The 22895-nt window shown below is 42.0% G+C and overlaps 1 protein-coding gene across 12 annotated transcripts in view; it reads right to left on the bottom strand.

The window, feature by feature from the left end:
- KMT2C (lysine methyltransferase 2C) overlaps nt 1-22895 on the bottom strand; it is a 218964-nt gene that overhangs the window by 13832 nt on the left and 182237 nt on the right. For 10 of the 12 annotated variants that reach the window (XM_083189044.1, XM_083189048.1, XM_083189055.1 and 7 more), the window contains 9 exons: nt 19030-19262; nt 16736-18268; nt 15294-15503; nt 8532-8696; nt 7708-7846; nt 7456-7603; nt 3703-3881; nt 828-979; nt 89-338 (listed from right to left, as the gene is read on the bottom strand). In XM_083189044.1, coding sequence (XP_083045170.1) covers nt 89-338; nt 828-979; nt 3703-3881; nt 7456-7603; nt 7708-7846; nt 8532-8696; nt 15294-15503; nt 16736-18268; nt 19030-19262 — 3009 coding nt within the window. The remainder of the gene's footprint in view (nt 1-88; nt 339-827; nt 980-3702; nt 3882-7455; nt 7604-7707; nt 7847-8531; nt 8697-15293; nt 15504-16735; nt 18269-19029; nt 19263-22895) is intronic. The other 2 variants (XM_083189054.1, XM_083189057.1) reach the window with 1 other exon arrangement.

Here is a 22895-nt window from a genome sequence, read left to right as displayed (position 1 = left end):
TCTTAGTGATACACAACCCTCCTTTTCAGGGGGGGGGGGGGGGGGGGGGGGGTACATGCATTAGAGGAAGTACATCATAAAGGCTCACCATTACTATTTGGCATGAAGGGCAAGTTGTGGGGTTTCATGCCATAAGGCCCAATAAGTCTGGCTGGAGGTATGGCTCCTGGTCTGGGACGCTGACGTATTAGCTGGTGTCTGTAGTCCAGGTTAGGGTGCATTCTGTGTCCGTTCATTAAGATGACAGAAGCAGGATCAGGAGCACTGCTCACTTCATAGCTGGTAGGAATGTGGACTTGCAGCAGATCAGCAAATGCAGCAACGACTCCACTGATATTCTGCACAAAGAGAACATTGTAAGATAATTATAAGTAAATGCAGAACAGTTCTTTTGTTGGGGTTTATATTTCACCCATGAGCCCTTTTGTGAGGCACCCCGAATATATATATAAAAAATATATCTCTATATATATATATCTCTATATATATATATCTCTATATATATATCTCTATATATATATATATCTCTATATATATATCTCTATATATATATCTCTATATATATATATATATATATATATCTCTATATCTCTATATCTCTATATATATATCTCTATATCTCTATATATATATCTCTATATATATATCTCTATATCTATCTATATATATATATATATATATATATATATATATATATATATATATATATATATATATATTTCTAGTAACACAGATAATGACATTATCTAGAAATCCAGTAACAGGAGGGAGGAAGGGAAATCTAACCCGAGCTACGCAGAATGATGCTAGGATTGCAGCTCTCTCACCTCAGCGGCTGTAGGGTGCAAGGTGATTGCCACAGAGATCAGACCAGACCTAGGCCCATTTGGTGTTTGCACAAACGGTGATCCGAAAAACAAGGGACCTGTTCCGGGTTCTCTCTTCATTCCAAAATCTCTTCCTTCCGAACCTGGAAACACTGAAAGAGTGATCATGTTACTAATAAAGTTTTCCTCCAACATCTCAACCACATCATTTAGAATCTATCGAAATCTTTCTCTAAGAATCTATTATGAAATGACCATAGTACCCACAGTAACGCCAACCAATCCCTCTAATACTCTATAATGAAATGACCATAGTACCCACAGTAATGCCCACCAATCCCTCTAATATACAATGAAATGACCATAGTACCCACAGTAATGCCCACCAATCCCTCTAATACTCTATAATGAAATGACCATAGTACCCACAGTAATGCCCACCAATCCCTCTAATAATCTATAATGAAATGACCATAGTACCCACAGTAATGCCCACCAATCCCTCTAATACTCTATAATGAAATGACCATAGTACCCACAGTAATGCCCACCAATCCCTCTAATATACAATGAAATGACCATAGTACCCACAGTAATGCCCACCAATCCCTCATACTCTATAATGAAATGACCATAGTACCCACAGTAATGCCCACCAATCCCTCTAATAATCTATAATGAAATGACCATAGTACCCACAGTAACGCCAACCAATCCCTCTAATAATCTATAATAAAATGGCCATAGTACCCACAGTAATGCCCACCAATCCCTCTAATACTCTATAATGAAATGGCCATAGTACCCACAGTAATGCCCACCAATCCCTCTAATACTCTATAATGAAATGACCATAGTACCCACAGTAATGCCCACCAATCCCTCTAATAATCTATAATGAAATGACCATAGTACCCACAGTAACGCCCACCAATCCCTCTAATAATCTATAATGAAATGACCATAGTACCCACAGTAACGCCCACCAATCCCTCTAATAATCTATAATGAAATGACCATAGTACCCACAGTAATGCCCACCAATCCCTCTAATAATCTATAATGAAATGACCATAGTACCCACAGTAATGCCCACCAATCCCTCTAATACTCTATAATGAAGTGACCATAGTACCCACAGTAATGCCCACCAATCCCTCTAATAATCTATAATGAAATGACCATAGTACCCCACAGTAATGCCAACCAATCCCTCTAATACTCTATAATGAAATGACCATAGTACCCACAGTAATGCCCACCAATCCCTCTAATAATCGATAATGAAATGACCATAGTACCCACATTAACGCCCACCAATCCCTCTAATAATCTATAATGAAGTGACCATAGTACCCCACGGTAATGCCCACCAATCCCTCTAATAATCTATAATGAAGTGACCATAGTACCCACAGTAATGCCCACCAATCCCTCTAATAATCTATAATGAAATGACCATAGTACCCACAGTAATGCCCACCAATCCCTCTAATAATCTATAATGAAATGACCATAGTACCCACAGTAATGCCCACCAATCCCTCTAATACTCTATAATGAAGTGACCATAGTACCCACAGTAATGCCCACCAATCCCTCTAATAATCTATAATGAAATGACCATAGTACCCCACAGTAATGCCAACCAATCCCTCTAATACTCTATAATGAAATGACCATAGTACCCACAGTAATGCCCACCAATCCCACTAAAACTCTATAATGAAATGACCATAGTACCCACAGTAACGCCCACCAATCCCACTAAAACTCTATAATGAAATGACCATAGTACCCACAGTAACGCCCACCAATCCCACTAATACTCTATAATGAAATGACCATAGTACCCACAGTAACGCCAACCAATCCCTCTAATAATCTATAATGAAATGACCATAGTACCCACAGTAACGCCCACCAATCCCACTAATACTCTATAATGAAATGACCATAGTACCCACAGTAACGCCCACCAATCCCACTAATACTCTATAATGAAATGACCATAGTACCCCACAGTAAGGCCCACCAATCCCTCTAATAATCTATAATGAAATGACCATAGTACCCACAGTAAGGCCCACCAATCCCTCTAATAATCTATAATGAAATGACCACAGTACCCACAGTAATGCCCACCAATCCCTCTAATAATCTATAATGAAATGACCATAGTACCCACAGTAATGCCCACCAATCCCTCTAATAATCTATAATGAAATGACCATAGTACCCACAGTAATGCCCACCAATCCCTCTAATAATCTATAATGAAATGACCACAGTACCCACATTAATGCCCACCAATCCCTCTAATAATCTATAATGAAATGACCATAGTACCCACATTAATGCCCACCAATCCCTCTAATAATCTATAATGAAATGACCACAGTACCCACAGTAATGCCCACCAATCCCTCTAATAATCTATAATGAAATGACCACAGTACCCACAGTAATGCCCACCAATCCCTCTAATAATCTATAATGAAATGACCACAGTACCCACAGTAACGCCCACCAATCCCTCTAATAATCTATAATGAAATGACCACAGTACCCACAGTAATGCCCACCAATCCCGATAATGAAGTGACCATAGTACCCACAGTAACGCCCACCAATCCCTCTAATAATCTATAATGAAATGACCATAGTACCCACAGTAATGCCCACCAATCCCTCTAATACTCTATAATGAAGTGACCATAGTACCCACAGTAATGCCCACCAATCCCTCTAATACTCTATAATGAAGTGACCATAGTACCCACAGTAATGCCCACCAATCCCTCTAATACTCTATAATGAAGTGACCATAGTACCCACAGTAACGCCAACCCATCCCTGATTACTTCCACAATACCTTTTCCTGTGCTGCTCGGTAGTATTGGAATGATAGGAGATGGAGCTGGGTCCGGTGGCTCTTCCTTCACTAGTGACAAATCTGGGTACCTGCTAATTTCCATTCCAACCACACTCTCAGGGGATGAGGAGGGCACAAAACTGTCAGGGCTGTCCCTGGCATCACAGTGATCCTGAGCCCTGGTAACAAATTGCATATAGATCATTAGCTTGTGCATATAATTGTGACTCGCACAGAAGAGGAGCACGATTGCTTTATAGAGTCTACATGTCCATTTAATAATGACAAAAGGGTAGAATTAGAACACCTTTCCAAAGTGGAGAGGTTGCCCTGCTAGAAAAATTAAAGCTAGGATCTGAGCCTATTCTCTTAAGGTAAATATCCTGCAAAATAAAGCATTAGTTGATATTACAATATGTCCTACACAGTCTGGCTTTAGACAATACTGCCCTACAGTGGAGACTAGCAGTAACACACTATAAAGCTTAACATCTATACTGACCAGACTAATTAGGATTATTCCAGGTGACATGAAAAGAACAACAAACAGGACAGAAGATTCACTTAGACCAGGCATGCCCAAAGTCAGGCCCGGGGACCAATTGCGGCCCGTGCTCTCATTTCAAGCGGCCCGCAGCCTCCAGCTGGAAGCGGGCAGAGCATCAGATGTGGGAAGCACAGCACAGGACACTAAAGGTGGGGCCCTGGTGAGCGCGCCTTTACCTTGCTGCCTGCTGCAGTGAGGAGGTGCCGGCCGCCACAGTCAGATGTGTTTGGCGTCCTACCCCTGCTGCTGCAATCGTATATCACCCTACTCCACAATCACAGTGACAGCAGTGTTTGGGGAGGGGGCAGCAAGGGGGAAGCTTGCTCCCGTAACATGCAGAGCGGAAGAGGGAAGCAGCGGGAGCCCAAGCATCTCCTGTCCTTGCAGTGCCTGCTTTGCCTCTCCTTCCTCTGGCTCACACAAGGGGCTGGGAAACATACAGAGAAGGGAGGGGGCAGAGTGGGGGACATACAGTGAAGGAGGGTCAGGCTAGGGGACATACAGTGAATGGGTGCAGAGTGGGGTACACAGTGAATAGGGGTCATACAGTGAAGGAGGGTCAGGCTTGGGGACAAACAATGAATGGAGGCACTGACAGACATTAAGAGAAGGGGGCAGGCTGTGGGACAGTGAATGGGTGCAGAATGGGGAACATACAGTGAAGGAGGGGCAGGCTGGGGGACATACAGTGAATGGGGCAGGCTGGGGGACATACAGTGAAGGGGCAGGCTGGGGGACATACAGTGAATGGGGGCAGAGTGGGGGACCATTCTGATGTGATTAATGATTTTAAGAATGTCAGGCTGAAGGGTCGGCTCCCCACATTTTCACCTCACCAAATCTGGCCCTCGTCGCAAAAAGTTTGGACACCCCTGACTTAGACCAATCATTGTTCTCTGATTTCTTCCAGCAATGAATGATAATGATATGGGAAAATACATCCAATTATGGCAGGACTATCATTAAAATAGAGAAGATCACAGGGCTTCACGCGTTAGGGTTTACATCATAAAGGAAATGTATGAATATACTATGCGGACAACAATGATTGGACAACCCGCTTAAGTGAAATGTTGTGTTCCTGCAGCTGACACGTGTTCATGAAGGTATAAAACGGGTAGAGGGGGACATATTTGATCATTGGCTAATGAAATGACTTGCCAGATGGGTCTGACAGTTTGAAAAGTGGATCACCATAGGCTGCTCGATAGGAGATGAGTGTGAGAAGCATTGCAGATGTTAGGAAGAACCCTAAATCCAATGAGTCATTGAGCTATGAAGAAAGTTTAGCAAAATTAGGTCACGGTAGAAAAAAAAGGGGATACATGCATAACATGTACAAATATATCAGGGGCAATACAAGGAACTATCACACACCCTTTTTACCTTGAGGTCAGTGACCAGGACACATGGGCATCCCCTTAGACTAGAGAAGGATTAGATTTCGTACCCTCTGAAGGAAGGTTTTTGTTTACTGTCAGGAAGTAAGGATTTGGAACGCTCTGCCAGGCGAGGTAGTGTAGGCAGACACAATACATTTCAGAAGGGGGATGGATAAACTGCAACCCACGGACCAGAGTGCGCTAAACAGGGAGCTGGGAAAGAACAGGTTATACCATTGCACACAAGTTTCAAATGGCCACTGATTGTAGGGCGGCCCAAGCACTTGCATATAATAGGCAGTTGCTCAAAAACCTCTGATCAGGGCTTAGGATGTAGTAAAGAGTGCAAAAACTGGATAAAGTAGGTTTTTAGCAAAAAAAAAATGTTGTGGAAACTATGGTTTTCGGAATAATTTGGATAAAGGATATTTGTATAAGGGATACTCAACCTGTATTGGAGCAACGGTGGCGAGTGTTATGTAGTGACGAATCACGCATTACATTTTACAGATCAGAATGACATGTCTGGGTTTGGAAATTGCAAGGAAAAAGTCTGATGCCTGAGTGTACAGCAACTACAGTAAAGCATGGAGGTTGTGGTGTTAGGCGGTGTGGATTGTTCAGCAAGTTTGGCATGGATCCACTAGTTGTAATGCCTGTACATGTCACATTACCTCTGAGAAGTATAGAGATGCTCTTGATAACTCCCTTACATTGTAGCAGTTCTATGGAACCAACATTTTTATCAGGACAACAATGGCACCGGTCATGTTTCCATATGTTGACACTGGACTTGTTTACAGAATTTTTGTTTAACCTGGATGGACTGACCAGCTCAGAGCCCATATCTTATGTAGCCCATACACTAGGGCAATATTGCATACAATCCTTCGAATTTGACCGCATCTGTGCGATAAATCAAAATATTGTATGCATGAATAATGGGTTCCACGATGTAATGTGCGGGACCGCTGGTTGCATAGCTCATCAAAAAATATTATCTCCAGCACATAATATAAATCGAATTGCATGAGCGATTGCATGTGATTTTTAACCACATGTGATCGCTTGAATGCAATCAGCGGCGGGTTCGGGGGCTGGAGTGTGGGTGGCAGTGCAACGGGAATCTAAGTGCTGGCGGCAGTGGAGCGGGGACCGGAGTAGTGGATCAGCAGTGCTGTGAAGGCGGTGGTGGGGCTCTGCATCAGCGCTAGAATTTGAAAAATAATTTAAACCACTGGCCGTCTCCCTCAGCCAATCAATAGCCTCACATTCAGGTGGCCACTGATTGGCTGAGTGAGCCGCAAAGTTTTAAAATACTTTTACAAATTCTGCAGTTGCTGAGCCCCGCTGCTCCGGTACCCGCTCCACTACCACCCCTCTTCCAGCACCCGATGTAGTGCTACACATCGCAGATGGCATGCGACATCGGGTGCAGAAAAAACACACTGGGCACCGCAAGATGCGACATGATGCAATGGGACATCACATTGCAATGTTGCATCGCATCTGATCGCATAAGTGTACGGGCACCATAAGTCCCATTAAGTACATCTAGGATGAATTAAAGGTAAACTGACTCGACCTTTTTCAGTGTCACAGTTGGTTACCGTACTTAGGAGGAATGGCAAAAAAAAAACACCTGCTGTTGTCCAGGAACTTTTGTACAGTTTGAAATGGAAGGTACCTGCAGTAACCACTTCCCGTGGTGGACATACAAAGCATGGACGTTATTAAAATCTCCATCTACTAGCCGTCAGGGTCCAATCGCTTCTGTCTACATAGTGTATATGTGTATGGTGGTCTAGATAGAATGGTCCTCACCTCAGCTCCTCCTGATTGTTATGGGGTGGAGTGGGTAATGAAGCTGGGACATCCACTGATTTAGGTCCCTGAGTCATGGCTCTAGCCAACAAGTCATCCTGGGTCCTGAAAGGCAACTGAAACTGTTTGGATCCCAGAGCTTTGGTAACTAGAAATGGAAAGAAAAACAAGGATACAATGATTGTAAAGAAAGTAGCTGCATTATTTTTGTGTGTTTGGAAAACAAATAAATAGGGATAATGGAAATTATACCATGGCCTCCAAGAATGGCAGCCTTTCCTGCCAGCTCATCAGTGGTGGCATAGCCATTGACCATCTTCTGGCAGGCCACAGGTGGCGGGGTGGGAGGCAGCGATGCTGGCGGAGTGGGAGGATTACTCAGATTATTTTGCTGTAAAACAAAATAAACACATGCATAATTACACTTTCCATTTACCAGATGACCTGGGGTAAAGAAAATTTTTTTTTTTTAACATTTACTGTTAATAAAAGCGATTTTAGTCTCATCAGTGTTGGTGCGAGTTTCTCCTCTTATTTATGTAAATGTGAGGAAGCGCAAACTATTACACACAATGGGCCAGATGCACTTCACTTGAAATGTGATAAAATGGAGAGTAATAAACCACCAGCCAATCAGCTCCTACCTGCCATGTCACAGGCTGTGTTTAAAAAATGACAGGTAGGAAGTGACTGGCTGGTGGTTTATCACTCTCCATTGTATCATTTTTCAAGCTTAGTACATCTGGCCCCCGGTTCTAAAAAAATATATGGTAAATGAGATAAAGGGGTTTTGTTTTGCCTAAATTCCTCTTCCATCAATCTAAAATATAACGATATGTCCTATTTATCCTGACGCATAGGAACAAGGCTAGCAATGCAGATGTAATATACGAGTTGTCCAAAAAAAAAGGAATAACCCAACTGTAACAACTTATGGCTACAATACAACAGAAAGTGCAGAAAGGACGCCTGATAGAGCAAATCAACTGCTTTTAATCTAAATAGATCTCAAACAAGGTAATACCCTTCTTATATCTAGCAAAAGAAAATCCTACATATCATATTAGAGAACAAACCTTAAATATCAACTGGGAATAATAATCAGAAACCCCGTCAAGGGAGGCGCAGCCAAATGTGCCCAGCAGACGACTCCCAGCACTCATTGGGCCTGTCCCATATGGGAGAAACTGTGCAAAATTCATTCCAACAATTGGCTCAATTAGAGGAAGCAGAGAAAGTTGCTGAAGAGAAATTAAAAAAACAGCATGTCAGTTATGGCTGGGGACATAGTAACTCAATACAAAGAACAAATTGGAATAGTAGATTTTCAGCAGTAATACATATATTCCAAAACATCATAAGATAAGCTTTCACTCAGAAGACGTCTAGACATAAAATACAAGATGCCTTATGTAAGAAAGCGGCTACAAACATTCACAAACATATTGTAAATGTTTCTAAAACTGTATACAACTGGACATATATATATATTTGTTAGGCATCAAGGGCTTTATGATTCATATAAAAGATTGACATGAATTGGGCAAATAAATCTTTGATTGCCCCAATACCCTGTTCTGATGATGCCAGAGGATCACCCTGCATAAATGTGCCACATTGTGTAACTGTCATTATGACAGACTATGTAATGGGCATAATGACAATGTTTAATGGGTATAGTCCTAGAGCAGTGTGCAATTTTTTTTATTTATATATATATATATATATATATATATATATATATATATATATATATATATATATATATATATATATTTTTTTTTTTTTTATAATATAAAAAAACTTCTAATTTAAATGTGCCTTCCCGCCCGGTGGTCAGCACCCTGCCCTAAAAAAGTCCTAGAGTAAATACTAATGAGAGCCTTTCGGCAATCACAATGAAAAAATATTGTGATCCGTTTTTCCACAATCAATTACCAGAAAGTTGCTCCACAATTGCTGATTAAGGGAATCGAGGGAGAATCAGAGCTGCAGGTCTTGCACTAATCTGTAGAACTACTAGAATCCAGGAGATTGTCTATCACATATACGGCATGCCTTTAGCTCAGCTCCTTGCTGGCTATTGTTATGACCTTCACCTCTGAACTAAGGAGCAGTGACTTGTATGATTTTCCACAATAAAACAATTGGAAATATACAGAGTCTCCTGTCTGGCGACTTAATCCACTAAACATAAGATTAAAGCTCTAAAGGTGCCCACACACTAGAAAGATCTGCAATCTTAAAATGTGCGCATAAATTAGCCTTGAAATCTTTGGTCCGTCCTGGACCAAAGATTTCAGGCAAGCGCACATCTTTACCAAAGATTTTTCTTAAGATCCCGTGTGCGTTCCTATGGATCTTTTGTTAAATCTTCTGATCTTTTGTGCAGCACGTAAGATCAGAAGATTCAGCTAAAGATCCACGGGAGCGTGCATCGGACCGATATCGGCCGATTATCGGTAAATATCGTACGATATATCGACTGATTTATCGAAAATCGGACAATCGGCCAAAAAATCGTTCTAGTGTGTGGGCACCTTAAAGGTGCCCACACACGCACCGATCCCTCTGCTGCGATGCTGTACGATGGGGTGCGCGCTCCCGCGGCACCTCATCGTACAGTACAAAAAGTATGTGCTGCACATACTTTTTGTACTAGCTTTTTCTAGCATAGCATTGCATCGCATGCACATCGGATGCACAAGGCATATGATGCGATGCTATGTGTGCTAGTTAAGCCCACAACGCACGCTGGGAATGGTGCGTGTGTGGGCACCTTAACTCAACTGGGCTTTATTCAGATCTGATCGCAGTACAAATTTGTTCTCAAAATGGGAAAAAACATGTGCACTGCAGGTGGGGCAGATGTAACATGTGCAGACAGAGTTAGATTTGGGTGGGGTGTGTTGAAACTGATGGATAGCCGGGACCGAGACCGCTCGTGTGCTTCAAACTAAACAGATCAAAATTTCAACATTTCAAGAGAGAGGGGGAGGCTGGGAGCACACACACGGTGTGTGTGGTCTGCGTACCTCTGAAGCGCTTTCTGTGAAGCAGCCTCCACCTCCCTCTTGAAATCTTGATCTGTTTAGTTTGAAGCACACGAGGGGTCTCGGTCCCGGCTATCCACCCGTCTTAGCCTGAGAGACAGCGCACAACGCTGAACACTGCGTCTTGTCTATCCACAGGCAAACGGAGCTTAGAGTGTGTAGCGGTGCACCTTCACCGCTGTCACTCCTAACAGGCAAGCCGCGGCGGCTGATGTTCATTGCTGCCCTCCCCGCCGAATGTTGAGCGTTACAGGCTCGCAGCCACAAAGGGGAGCAGAACAACATACTATAAACCTATCGCTGCCGCAAATAACATACTTTCTTTAACCACACTTTACATCGCACATAAGGACCAATTCCAGATCTGAGATGCCAATCTATTGTGTAACACTACCTGATACACATAGGGTTAGAATAGCAGTATAGACACATGCCTACTAACATTCTAAATCAGACCATTTAAAATGAGAAGGGAAACGCACCCTGGGGCCCCACGGTGTGAGGATTTTATATCCTTTTTCTCTCGTCACTGTTTTGTTCTATGTGTATATGTTGTTTTATATTTCCCAGTTTTTTTTTATGAAAATTGAATAAAAGTTATATTTTATAACTCTCCAGGTGCACCACATGGTGACATTCTTTTCTTTCTTGTGTGCCCATATTCTATTGTGTCCTGTGGTAGCACACCCCTAATCTGATATAAGTCATGCTGAACAAGATTAATCTATGAGGGGACCATCTAAAATTAACCCCAGATATTTTATGTGCGATTAGTCACCCCCCAAAAATTTCTCTAATTACTGGATGTGCCTGTCCTCCACAGGGGAAGAGAGTACTGTAGGTGAAACTTGCATATTACACAGGGATGCCTGCTAATTACTGGATGTGCCTGTCCTCCACAGGGGAAGAGAGTAGTGTAGGTGAAACTTGCATGTTACACCGGGATGCCTGCTAATTACTGGATGTGCCTGTCCTCCACAGGGGAAGAGAGTACTGTAGGTGAAACTTGCATGTTACACAGGGATGCCTGCTAATTACTGGATGTGCCTGTCCTCCACAGGGGAAGAGAGTAGTGTAGGTGAAACTTGCATGTTACACCGGGATGCCTGCTAATTACTGGATGTGCCCGTCCTCCACAGGGGAAGAGAGTAGTGTAGGTGAAACTTGCATGTTACACTGGGATGCCTGCTAATTACTGGGATGTGCCCATCCTCCACAGGGGAAGAGAGTACTGTATGTGAAACTTGCATGTTACACCGGGATGCCTGCTAATTACTGGATGTGCCCGTCCCCCACAGGGGAAGAGAGTACTGTAGGTGAAACTTGGATGTTACACCGGGATGCCTGCTAATTACTGGATGTGCCCGTCCTCCACAGGGGAAGAGAGTACTGTAGGTGAAACTTGCATGTTACACCGGGATGCCTGCTAATTACTGGATGTGTCTGTCAATTAAATTTAGGAAAAATGCAATGGTGTTGTAAAATTTACTGAACTGGATTATATGCTGCCAAGACAGATCATCAGTGTATTGCTGGTCTATAACTTTATACTTTACAGTAATCACTGCTGCACATAAATAATTAAGCCCTAACAAAGTTTGGGAGGATTATTCTAGATATTCCAGATCTCCATTGTAAACTAATTCCAGACTATCTGCATTTGCATTTTTAAAGGATTTTAGTATTTTTCTGTTTCTACTTTAGTTGTTTTGGTTTCAGGACATTATCATTTAAAATGGTAAATTCAATTGATAATTGCCTCAAATAATAAATTCCCCTGATAGTCCCTCTTATTTACATTTTATAGCGTACTGACAATTATTTGCATATGTGAGTCCAATTACTCCCTGTACCAAACCTGCTCTCCAACACATTAATCTACATTCTCTATGTATTGGGAAATGCCAGTTCTTCTCACTGTAGGAGCTGCAGCTGTGCCTAATTGGGAGGTTTTGGACTTCGGTTTTTGCATTTGCCATTTTAAAGATAAAGTAAAGTAAATGAACCAAAACCTCTAAGCTATTGGTCATATTAGCACCCACAAATGTGACAAACATTATCTGTAACATAAATGAACCCCTCCCCCACGTAACAAAAACCCAAAGAGAGCAGGATAATTCAGGACAGACAGGTCTATTAGACTGCAGTCTCGCTGAAGGTGTGTACACACTGGGCGATATTTTGAATTATATCACTCACATAATGTTCTAAATATCAGCTGACTGCCAGCGGCAATCCTCGCTAGTGCTTAGTGCTGATGCACTGTGTCTCCCTGCTCCATTGCACATGTGCCACAGCCAGGGGAAGTGCTGTTTCTGCTGTGGAGACAGGGCAACGACACCTGTAGCTGTCAAAATAGATAGCTGCCGTTGTCAGAAAACCGTTCATTAATTGCCCTTAACATCTGCATACCACTGTCATACTAATAGATGGGGGAGAAGCAGTATCAGCACACATAATGTGCGCTGATACCACTTCTCCCCCATAACATTTAACACATTTACCCTTTGGTGTTACAGCCAATCCATGGAATTAAATTACATTGTTGCAGAAAATCTGGATAAAAGGGAGAAGCCACTCGAAACTTGCCAACCAATTAAAAAAAGTTAGGATACCCCGAAATGAGTTGCCAGTTCAGAGTCGTTAGCATGACAATATATATATATATATATATATATATATATATATATATATATATATATATATATATATATATATATATATATATAGCTAAAATGGGCTGAAAAATTACATTATATGAGGCACATAAGGAAAACTGGAATTTTGGGGTTGCAGGGGGAGGAGCTTAGAATATAAAGATACAGTACAGTATAGTTTGTGTGTCAACTGCTCTAGCCAACCCACAATCCTATAGAAAATGTTCCCCCACTTTGCTGAAAGAGAAAAAACGTGTTAAGGAATGAAGGTTTAGAGCAATTTTACTGCTGGCCTCTAGGACTGTGCCACACAGGTACTTAATATGATAAGTATTATTTTCCCAAAGAGCTTTTTAGTTTGGTAAACTTGCTGTCCTACTGACATGGAAAGGTTTTGCTTTCAAGGTGTCACTTAGATTATACTTTCTGCTTTTGACAGTGGATAGAAAAGATACAAGCCACATTTAGGGCAAAATGTATCAAGCTTCAAAAAGTGATTGTGATAAGCAACCAGCCAATCAGCTTCTACCTGTCATTTTTCAAACCCAGCCTGTAATGTGACAGTTGGGAGCGGATTGGCTGGCTGTGTTTTACTCGGAATCATATCACTTTTTGAAGCTGGATACATCTGGCCCTTAGAAATAAAATAAAGTTTGAATAATATAGAGGTCTGTTACAGAAAGCGATTAGCAAGCTGATAACTACAAGTTGAGTATCCCTTATCCAAAATGCTTGGGACCATAAGAATTTTGGATAGTGGATTATTCCGTATTTTGGAATATTTTTATATTCCAATGAGGTATCTTGTATTTATGTTGTATCAACACATCAAACACATGAAATACACACAAATATATTTTATTTGTGCATGAAACAAGGTTTTAAAACATGAAACAAAGTTTGTGTACAATCCATGAATTTGAATGTCAAGCAATCATGTCCTTGCCAGGTACATGTTATTTCCCCATTAGTGCCAGTTACAGATGTAGCCAGTAGGTTTTAAGCAAAAAAAAAAAGAGACTATGGTTTTCGGAATAATTTGGATAACGGATACTCAACCTGTACTTTAATATAATGGGGGAACATTCAGGCAGGGCTGTTATTGCCAGTTAGCAAATCACAACTTTATCTGCAGCTATGTGTGAGAAGCTTTAGTGTAAACATTATAAATTGAAGAACCTTTAAAAAGTATACTTTCCTTACGTCTGGCATATTTTAGTAACTGACAAAGATACAACACACGGGAGAACGAGGGTAGGAAACCTCTGGCATACCAACCGCTTTAAAACTATACACCCCAGCTTGCCCTAGTTTTAGCAAAAATGTGGCAAAGCATGCTGGGACATGTAACTCTGGCATGCCAGAGGTGTTCTACCCCTGCACTAGAATAGGCTATTGGAAGGTGGCACCATCTCCTGGAAGGAACATAAACCGCAGTAAACTTAGAATACAAGTAAAGTCATTCTAGATTAAACGCATCAGAAATTAGTTTAGTGGTAAAGGAGGGGGCAAGCAACTGTCCATGAAGCAAATGAAGTGTACAGCAAAATAATGTTCTCTAATCTATTGGAATAGTACTGCAACATATGTATAGTTCACAACAGTGATACATCCATTTTAAAGTCTATTACATAAATAAAAGTTCATAAACAAAGCAACAACATTGATGGAATAAAATTACGTACATAATGAAAGAAATGACTCTTGATAAAGCAAGATTTTTAAACTTCATGCATTAAAACGATTTATAAAACCTTTACTAATCAAATTAATGTACTTTAATTCCCCAACTTGCATCCCACGAAAAAAAAAAATGCCTTTATACTTTAACACCACCACCACTTCCGTCACTGGGCCCCTTTGCCAGATAATTGCACCAGTTTGCACATATATGGTGCTTAAAACGATAGGGAAATAAGAAAGCGTGACTAAAATGGTCAACTCCATGGATAACAGCAAGTATCCAATCAAATCCATATTCCAAGGGGTACGAAAACATTTCTGGTGAAAAGGAGAGATCTCTGATTGCAAAAGGATAAGCAGCAATTACCAGGTGGTGGTGGTGGTGGTGGTGGTGGTGACAGCTGAGCAGTATGGGGACAGGGAAGGTTTACGAGGAATACGTCACCTGCTTTAAGGTGAAGGTCTCAGAGCTGGTGAATATGGACGACTTCTGTTCTTCTTCCTTTTTCCTCTTCTTGGAACGTGGTGCAGCTTTCTCTGCAGTTCTCTGCACCCGCTTGTTTCTTGGCTTCTTCTTATCCATTTCAAAATCCATTCTCTGGAGCATGTTCTGGCCAATGTCAAAGCCAACCTGCTCCCTGTTCTCTGAGAGGTGCTAAATAGGAAACAACCACCATAGCTTTAGTTGGTCATGGCACATAACGAGAATCCTCATGCTTGGTCATATATTCATTAACTGCCCGTTTGTTACTAACCGGAGGAGTGACCATGATGTTTGAAAATGACATGTGATCTCTATAAGCGATTGAAGAACTTGCATTTGAAAATGACAGTAACTGTAGGGATGAGCAGTATTTAGCATATTCTGATATAAGGAGCGGATCAGCTTGTTGAATACGGTGTACACTTGTGTGCATTATGTTACATACCTGTGCAAAAGATACAATTGCTGCTAGAAACTATATTAAACTTCTATTTAACAGGTGGAGATGATGTAGGAGGGCCTGGTAGCTGGCTTTCTCTGGTGTAATAGAAGCAGTGAACTGCTAGGCACTATTCCTCTGTAGCTTAAGCTGGCCATACACTACTGCGATGTATTGCAGCAGTGTATGGCTATCCGATCCAACTTGAGCCACCCGGAACCTTCCCAGGTGGCAGGATCACATGTAAAGTTTTGCATGCGACCCCAATTCCCCGCTGCCAGGAGGGAGGTCAGAGCAGGATGCATACAGCGCATTGGATTTGGCCCGATTTCTTAGCCCGATCGATCTGGATCAGGTCTAATCGGCTCAAATCGGACTAGAGTAACTTAAGCTGCCCATACACTTACGTGACTTTTTTGGAGGGAAAAGTCGCATAAGATTTCCCTTTAACTCCCCCCGGCAGCTTCCCAGGTGGCAGAATCGCATTTACTTTTGCGGTCCTTTTGCATACGATATATATCGCATGTGATCCCAGCAAGGGCTGCAAATACGATAAATCTTGAGTGCAGCCATTGCTATCTCCGGCTATGATCAAATGCACACGGGACCGGGCATCGGATTTATTCTTTGTCAATAAGTTATTAATAGGTTATGTGCCTGATCTGAGCTTTAGGCTAGAAAAAAAATAGCAATGCTTTGGACATCAATGATTTTGTGATTAATTAGGAAGAGATTCTTCACAGCTTTGTGGCGTTAATGGTGGAACGCTCTTTCATGACCCACAGACATTGTCAATACATGGAATTTACTATTATTCAGACAGAACTCAACTTACACATAGATCACCAATAGGCAATTTTGTGTGGAGAAAGCATTGGTGTGTAAAGGACTGAATCAAAAATTTCAGGAATGTATTAAAGAAGGACAAGACAGTAAGTAAACAACTACTCATTCAAGGACTCACCAATGCACTTGCCTGCCTTCCTATCGATTTGACATCAGCTGAATAACCCTTCACAGACTGTAAGCCTTCTTCGGACTTGTGATGCATCATGGCAGGCTGTTTCTTGTTTTTGAGCAAATGTTTGAGTAATTCATTTCCGGATTCCAGTTTTCCTGAGGGGCCAGAGGCTTGATAAGAATCTATTTCCATGGAAAGTGCATTGTGCGATGTGGCTTTTTCTTCTTCAATTTTAAGCCCAAATGACGAACGTTTTTCTTTGGAGTCAAACTGCTCTGGAGTCTGATCTCCATCTGCCTGCTCCAGTTTGATTTCCTGAATATTAAGGTGTTCTTTACTGTGCGGTTGACCAATCTCTTGGTCTGATTTGGGATCTTGACATGTGTGTTTCACATCTTTAGGGAGAAGATGCGGGTCTTCCAACTCGGTACATTTGTTGTTTTCAGGATTTGGTGTGGAGGAACGAATTAAATCGGCTGAATGCTCACTTTGATAGCCAAGTTCATTAGGAGCACTTACAGTTGGTGTTGATGCTTCTGAGATACTTGGAGTGAGTGGAGCTGTTGCATCAGACCGTGGAGTTGAGGGGGGAGACTTTAGAGAGTCCAAATCTTCATCTTTTTTCTTCTTCCGTGGCCTTTTCTTCTTTGCTTTCTCTTCTGGAATGATTTCGGAATACAACTGTATGAGAGACTGACTTGGACTTTGAAAATTTGTGGAATTTACAGGCCTCTCCTGTCCGCAAGGGTTTCCATTATCCGCAGCTGGCGATGCATTTGGCATAAACGCAGGACGACACGGTGTCTGTGGAAACCCAGATTGGTTATCTGTTCTGTATGGTGAATTCTGCATGAATGGGGCATCAGGGGGAGAGTTTGCTATGTTTTGATGGGGTAATACATGTCCTATTTGTGCTTGCTGCTGTGGTGATTGCTGGAGGGGTTGTGGAACCTGTACAAAGTCCGCTGGTAATTCAGATGTGAAAAAAGGCATTTGTGACAAAGGCCTATTATTGAGGTCTGGTGGAACAATGCCTTGCTGTTCCATTTCAAGCCTTTGCTGCAAAGCTCGCTGACGATCCACCTCTTGCATGAGCTGTACTCTCTGCCGCTCCTGCTGTTCACGCAATCTTTCTTTGCGCTCTCTCTCTTGGAAAGTTTCACTGAAAGGATTATTGTCATCAAACTCAACCCTGGGTGGGGCGTTGGGATTAGCATGGGCAGCTGGACCTGGGACTTCAGAATTGACGGGATGCTGCATACGTGGGGGATTGCCCTGTGAGACGCCCCTGGCAGTATGTTGAGGCTGCCATCCTGGCATGTTTGGCATTCTTGGTTGATTGGGCTGGCCTGGTATGACCGGTCCTGGTGGGTGTAGTGTTTGTGGAAGAGGAAAGTTCTGTGGATTCATTGGTGGTGCTCCTCCCGATATCAAGGTTTGCTGTGCTCCGGGTATTAGAGGTGCCACTGAAAACTGATGCTGCTTATTTCTGTATTCTTCAATAAGCTCTGTGTGCTCTTTTTGCTGTTTTCGTATCTACCAAAAAAAAACAAAAAACTTTTTATTTAGAGAAGAAACGGATAATGGTTTTATACTGTATACTGAATTTAAAGAAAAAAACAAAACAAAAAACTGCCCAGTACATTACTAAAACACACTGTGTGAACAATCGAGGAGTCTTCTGCTGCACGCCACTGACATACTAGAAGGCAGGGGTGTACTACACGTGTTGACAAATATTCCAAATTATTTGATCCATACATTCACTTTTGACAATATAATAAAGTAAACAAATGCATGTTATGCGATATACCAGCGGTTCCCAGAGATGGTCGCCATCCAGCAGTTCAGGTTTTAAAGATTTCCATGCTTAGGCACATAGGACTTCATTAGTATCTCAGTCAGTTTGATTATACAATCCGTGAGCCAGCAGCGACATAAAACTTGCCAAATAGTAAAGGCCCATACATACTGGGCGATTTTGAGGTGAAAGCAGTTCAGTTTTGACGTTTAAGCTGCTTTCAGCTCAAAAGCCGACCAGCGATGACACGCTCTCCCACATCATCGTTCATCTGCTGGCATTATTGGCTGTCTTTTTACCTTTACAGATGTGTTGAGTTGTGAATGCGCCAAATGGCAAATGGATTTGCAGTACCAGGCATTGCAGACATGGACTTGATATAGCAAATCCCATTTGGCCCCAAAAAATGAATTTATTCTTTTAAGTGAGCCCTACATCCACCAGAAGAATTGTGTGGGTAGGAGAACTAGGCATTTGATCACTATATGACACATACCTGCTCCAGCTGCTTTTGCACCATACTTTGCTGTTCCGTAACGTGCTTCAGCTGCTCGGCATCCTCCTCCGGAAACTCACGACCCGCTTTCTTAGCTGTTCGCTGCTTGGCTGACAGCGCTTTTTTAGATTTTCTGTGCGCTCCAATTTGTTCCTCCAGGAATTTCTGCTGAATTTGAAGCAGTTGCTGAGTCTCTTGCAGCCATTCCTCATACTGTTTTTTCTGAGAGTCATCTGGATTAAAAAAAAAAAAAAAATAGATATTCGTAAGGTAAAAAAATCGGTACTTGTTTCCTAGCACGGCCACAATCGCGGGCATCGTGTGCCTTAACTTTAAGGCACACGATGCCCGCGATTTCCTTTGAAAAAAGCAGTACTCAGGGAACATCGCGTCGGTCGTGTGCCTTAAGAAGGCACACGATGTGACCGACGCGATGCCCACGATTTCCCCATAGGCTTCAATGTTAAAATATTTTAACATTGAAACTGAGTCCATTTAACATAGGAAAAAATGGGAAAAGGCCGAATAAGGGCTATTTCTCATTGGGTATGGCCCAGTCATGTGTGTAAAAAATAAAATGGCCCCCCATTGTGGCTGCCACCCCCACGATTGACGTGAACCCGAAGCGTGGCGAGCGCAGCGAGCCCGCGAGGGGCGGCGGTGCGCGTCCTCCGACCTTTTCATTCCTCTACTATCCACGTCGGCGTGGAGAATAGATTAGTGTGGCGAGCGCAGCGAGCCCGAAGCGTGGCGAGCCCCGCGCGGGGACGCTGATACCTGTGAAGCCCGCGAGGGGACGCTGATACCTGTGAAGCCCGCGAGGGGACGCAGGGATCTGTGAAGGTATCGGCGTCCGCTCGCCACACTAACCTATTCTCAACTCCACGCCGACGTGGATAGTAGGGGAATGAAAAGGTCGGAGGACGCGCACCACCGCCCCTCGCGGGCTCGCTGCGCTCGCCACGCTTCGGGTTCGCGTCAATCGTGGGGGTGGCGGCCACAATGGGGGGCCATTATTTTTTACACACATGACGGGGCCATACCCAATGAGAAATGGCCCATATTGGCCCTTTTACCATTTTTTACTATGTTAAATGGACTCAGTTTCAATGTTAAAATAATTTAACATTGAAGCCTATGGACACGATGGACCCGATGGACCCGATTTCTCCATAGGCTTCAATGTTAAATTATTTTAACATTGAAGCCTATGGAGAAATCGGGTACATCACGTCGGTCGCGTCGTGTGCGTTTTGGTATGCACCCGACGTGACCGACACGATTTTTTCCGACACGACCACTACGATAGAAATCGTGGTGGCCGTGCTAGGAAACAAGTAACAAAAAATCATTTCCTGAAAGGACAAAACCCTATATACCTACCTGTAAAACACAGTTTTATTATATTTCAGATACAGTAGTGCTAACAAAAGAGGATTTCTATACTTACAACTCAATACATATATTTTACTGTATAAAAGGGCAGTTATGGTATTTTAGAGCTACAATGTCTAGGTCTTCAGTCATATGGTTGACCACTAATAGTTGAGACCAAAAGGTCGACAGGGTCCAACGGTTGACATGAGTTTTTCAATTCTTTTTGTCTAGGTCGACATGGACACTAAGTGTACCGCGTCCACTCGCCATGCTTCGGGCTCCACACTGTAATGTATGGCAGGGTATGAAATACTGCCTGACGGCACATGTCGGCTCAAAAATTTGTAAAAAAAAAATGCATGTAGACCTTTGGACCGTCAACCAATAGTGGTCGACCTTATGACTATCGACCTAGAGTCAATCTATCAGGAGTCTGGATACCATAAAGGGCAACTAGTACAGGAGGAGCCACTAAAAGTATACCAATATGTCTGCAATCTGACTCCCACCGTATACAGTATAGATCTCTTACCCAGTCAGACTAACAAATCACATATACCATATATACTCGAGTATAAGCCTACTTTTTCAGAACATTTTTTATGCTGAAAAAGTTCCCCTCGGCTTATACTCGAGTGATGGTCCCACTTGAGTCAATAAGTTTTCCCAGTTTTTTTTTTGTAAAATTAGGTGCCTCGGCTTATATTCGGGTCGACTTATACTCGAGTATATACGGTAGTACAGAACCAAACTAAGCAGTGAAAATGAGGCCACCACTGCTTCAGATGGATTTTTGCCATTTTTGTGCTGGAAGAAGGCTTGGTGATCAGGACAACTCACTTCTTGGGAGAGACCAGATATAAAGATAAAATGGTAGATGAATTGGCTGTCCTAACTGGTGCAATGAGTGACCATTAAAGATGCACATCATCCAGATTCAGGGATTTAAAATCAACAGGGTCAAGATGCTTAAATTAAGTTTTCTAGAATACTAAAATAAAAAAATGCTTGGGTCGCATAGAACAACTGGAAGAATAGAAAGGTTTTGAAAGAACTGGTTGGTTGGAATAAAAAGCTGGTAATGTTTAGAAGCAGATGACAATCAGCCATCTGCTCACAAACACTGGAAAAAACAGCCAAATGTGTCATCCAGGCATAATGTTTAAACAACGCAGCTTTAACAAATGTGACTGAATTTGTATGTTTTCCTGTGTTTGGGAGAAAATTGCTAATTGTCATCTTCTCCCTCACATTTCCAAGATTTATAATCCAACCAGCCAACTGCTGCTATGGTGTATGGACTGCTTTAATCAACCAATAATGCAACCCAATCAAGTCTGATTAGTCAGCCCTGCTAAATCTAATCTTCACTTTAAAATCTCAATTAAAAGAAATTACAGATAAGCATATTATTACAAAACCATTTCTTAAGGTGCATACACACTGGCCGATATATCAGCTGTTCGATTGAATGTCCAATATATCGAAGCACTATCGGCCAGTATGACCATCGATATATCTGTGATTGGCCGTACCTTGAATGGCCAGTTTTTAATTGAAAACCCTCTTATATGGCTGCACTGAAACAATTCTGCAAAGAAGAGTTGACAAAAGTTCCTTCACAGCGATATGTAAAGCCCCATACACACTAGAGGATATTGTGAACAATATTGCTCAGAAAGGACCTTCTTAGTGATATTATTCACAAGATCTTCTAGTGTGTACATTCACACACACACACACACACACACACACACACACACACACACACACACACACACACACGATTAATGATGATTGACGTCTTTTGAACATGAAGGGCAAATTGGCTACATAGTCAAACAACCTGCCTGTTCAGTGGGTCTTGTGACGCCACTGAACAATATTGTTCAGTGTGTACATGCAATATTAGGTCCCTGTGTTTGGGGCTTCAGGTTGATCTCTAGTTATTGAAGGCACTTGGTTGCAGCTGTTGCTAAAAGGTGGCACAATCCGTTATGAAGGTTAGGAAGGGAGAGGGAGGGGAGTATTCATTTGTCATATAGGTACTGCAATTAAATTAATAAAATAATATTCTTTTGTTTTTACTTAGGGTGTCTTGGTCTAATTCTCGATTTTGGTTTGAAATTATTACGTGCAACTTACTTACAAAAACAGAAGAAATAGGGAAAAAAGTTTTTTATGCCACTCCAATAGCCAAAGCAAGGGGATTGGATTGGCTAGCAGAATTAATGCCTCATCCCAAAATTACCGATTTGGTAGAGGTCAAGCCACATTATAGTATTTAACATTTTGCTAGTAACAGGAATGTCATCAAATCAATTTTAATTACAAAAAGAAGGAGTGGTCTGTAATGCTTCTTGCCAAGTATTACTCCCCTATACACATGAGGCGCTAGAAATAAGGCATGAATACTTGTTATGTTGAGTAATAACTCAGGATTAAAGCATTGTTAGTAAATGTAAACTAGTATCCATGTTAACACTAAT

The sequence above is a fragment of the Crinia signifera genome, chromosome 5 (genome assembly GCF_055691185.1).
Source record: "Crinia signifera chromosome 5, ASM5569118v1, whole genome shotgun sequence".
NCBI lineage: Eukaryota > Metazoa > Chordata > Amphibia > Anura > Myobatrachidae > Crinia > Crinia signifera.
Note: the sequence above shows the minus strand (reverse complement) of the source record. Positions and strands in the feature narration are given on the sequence as shown.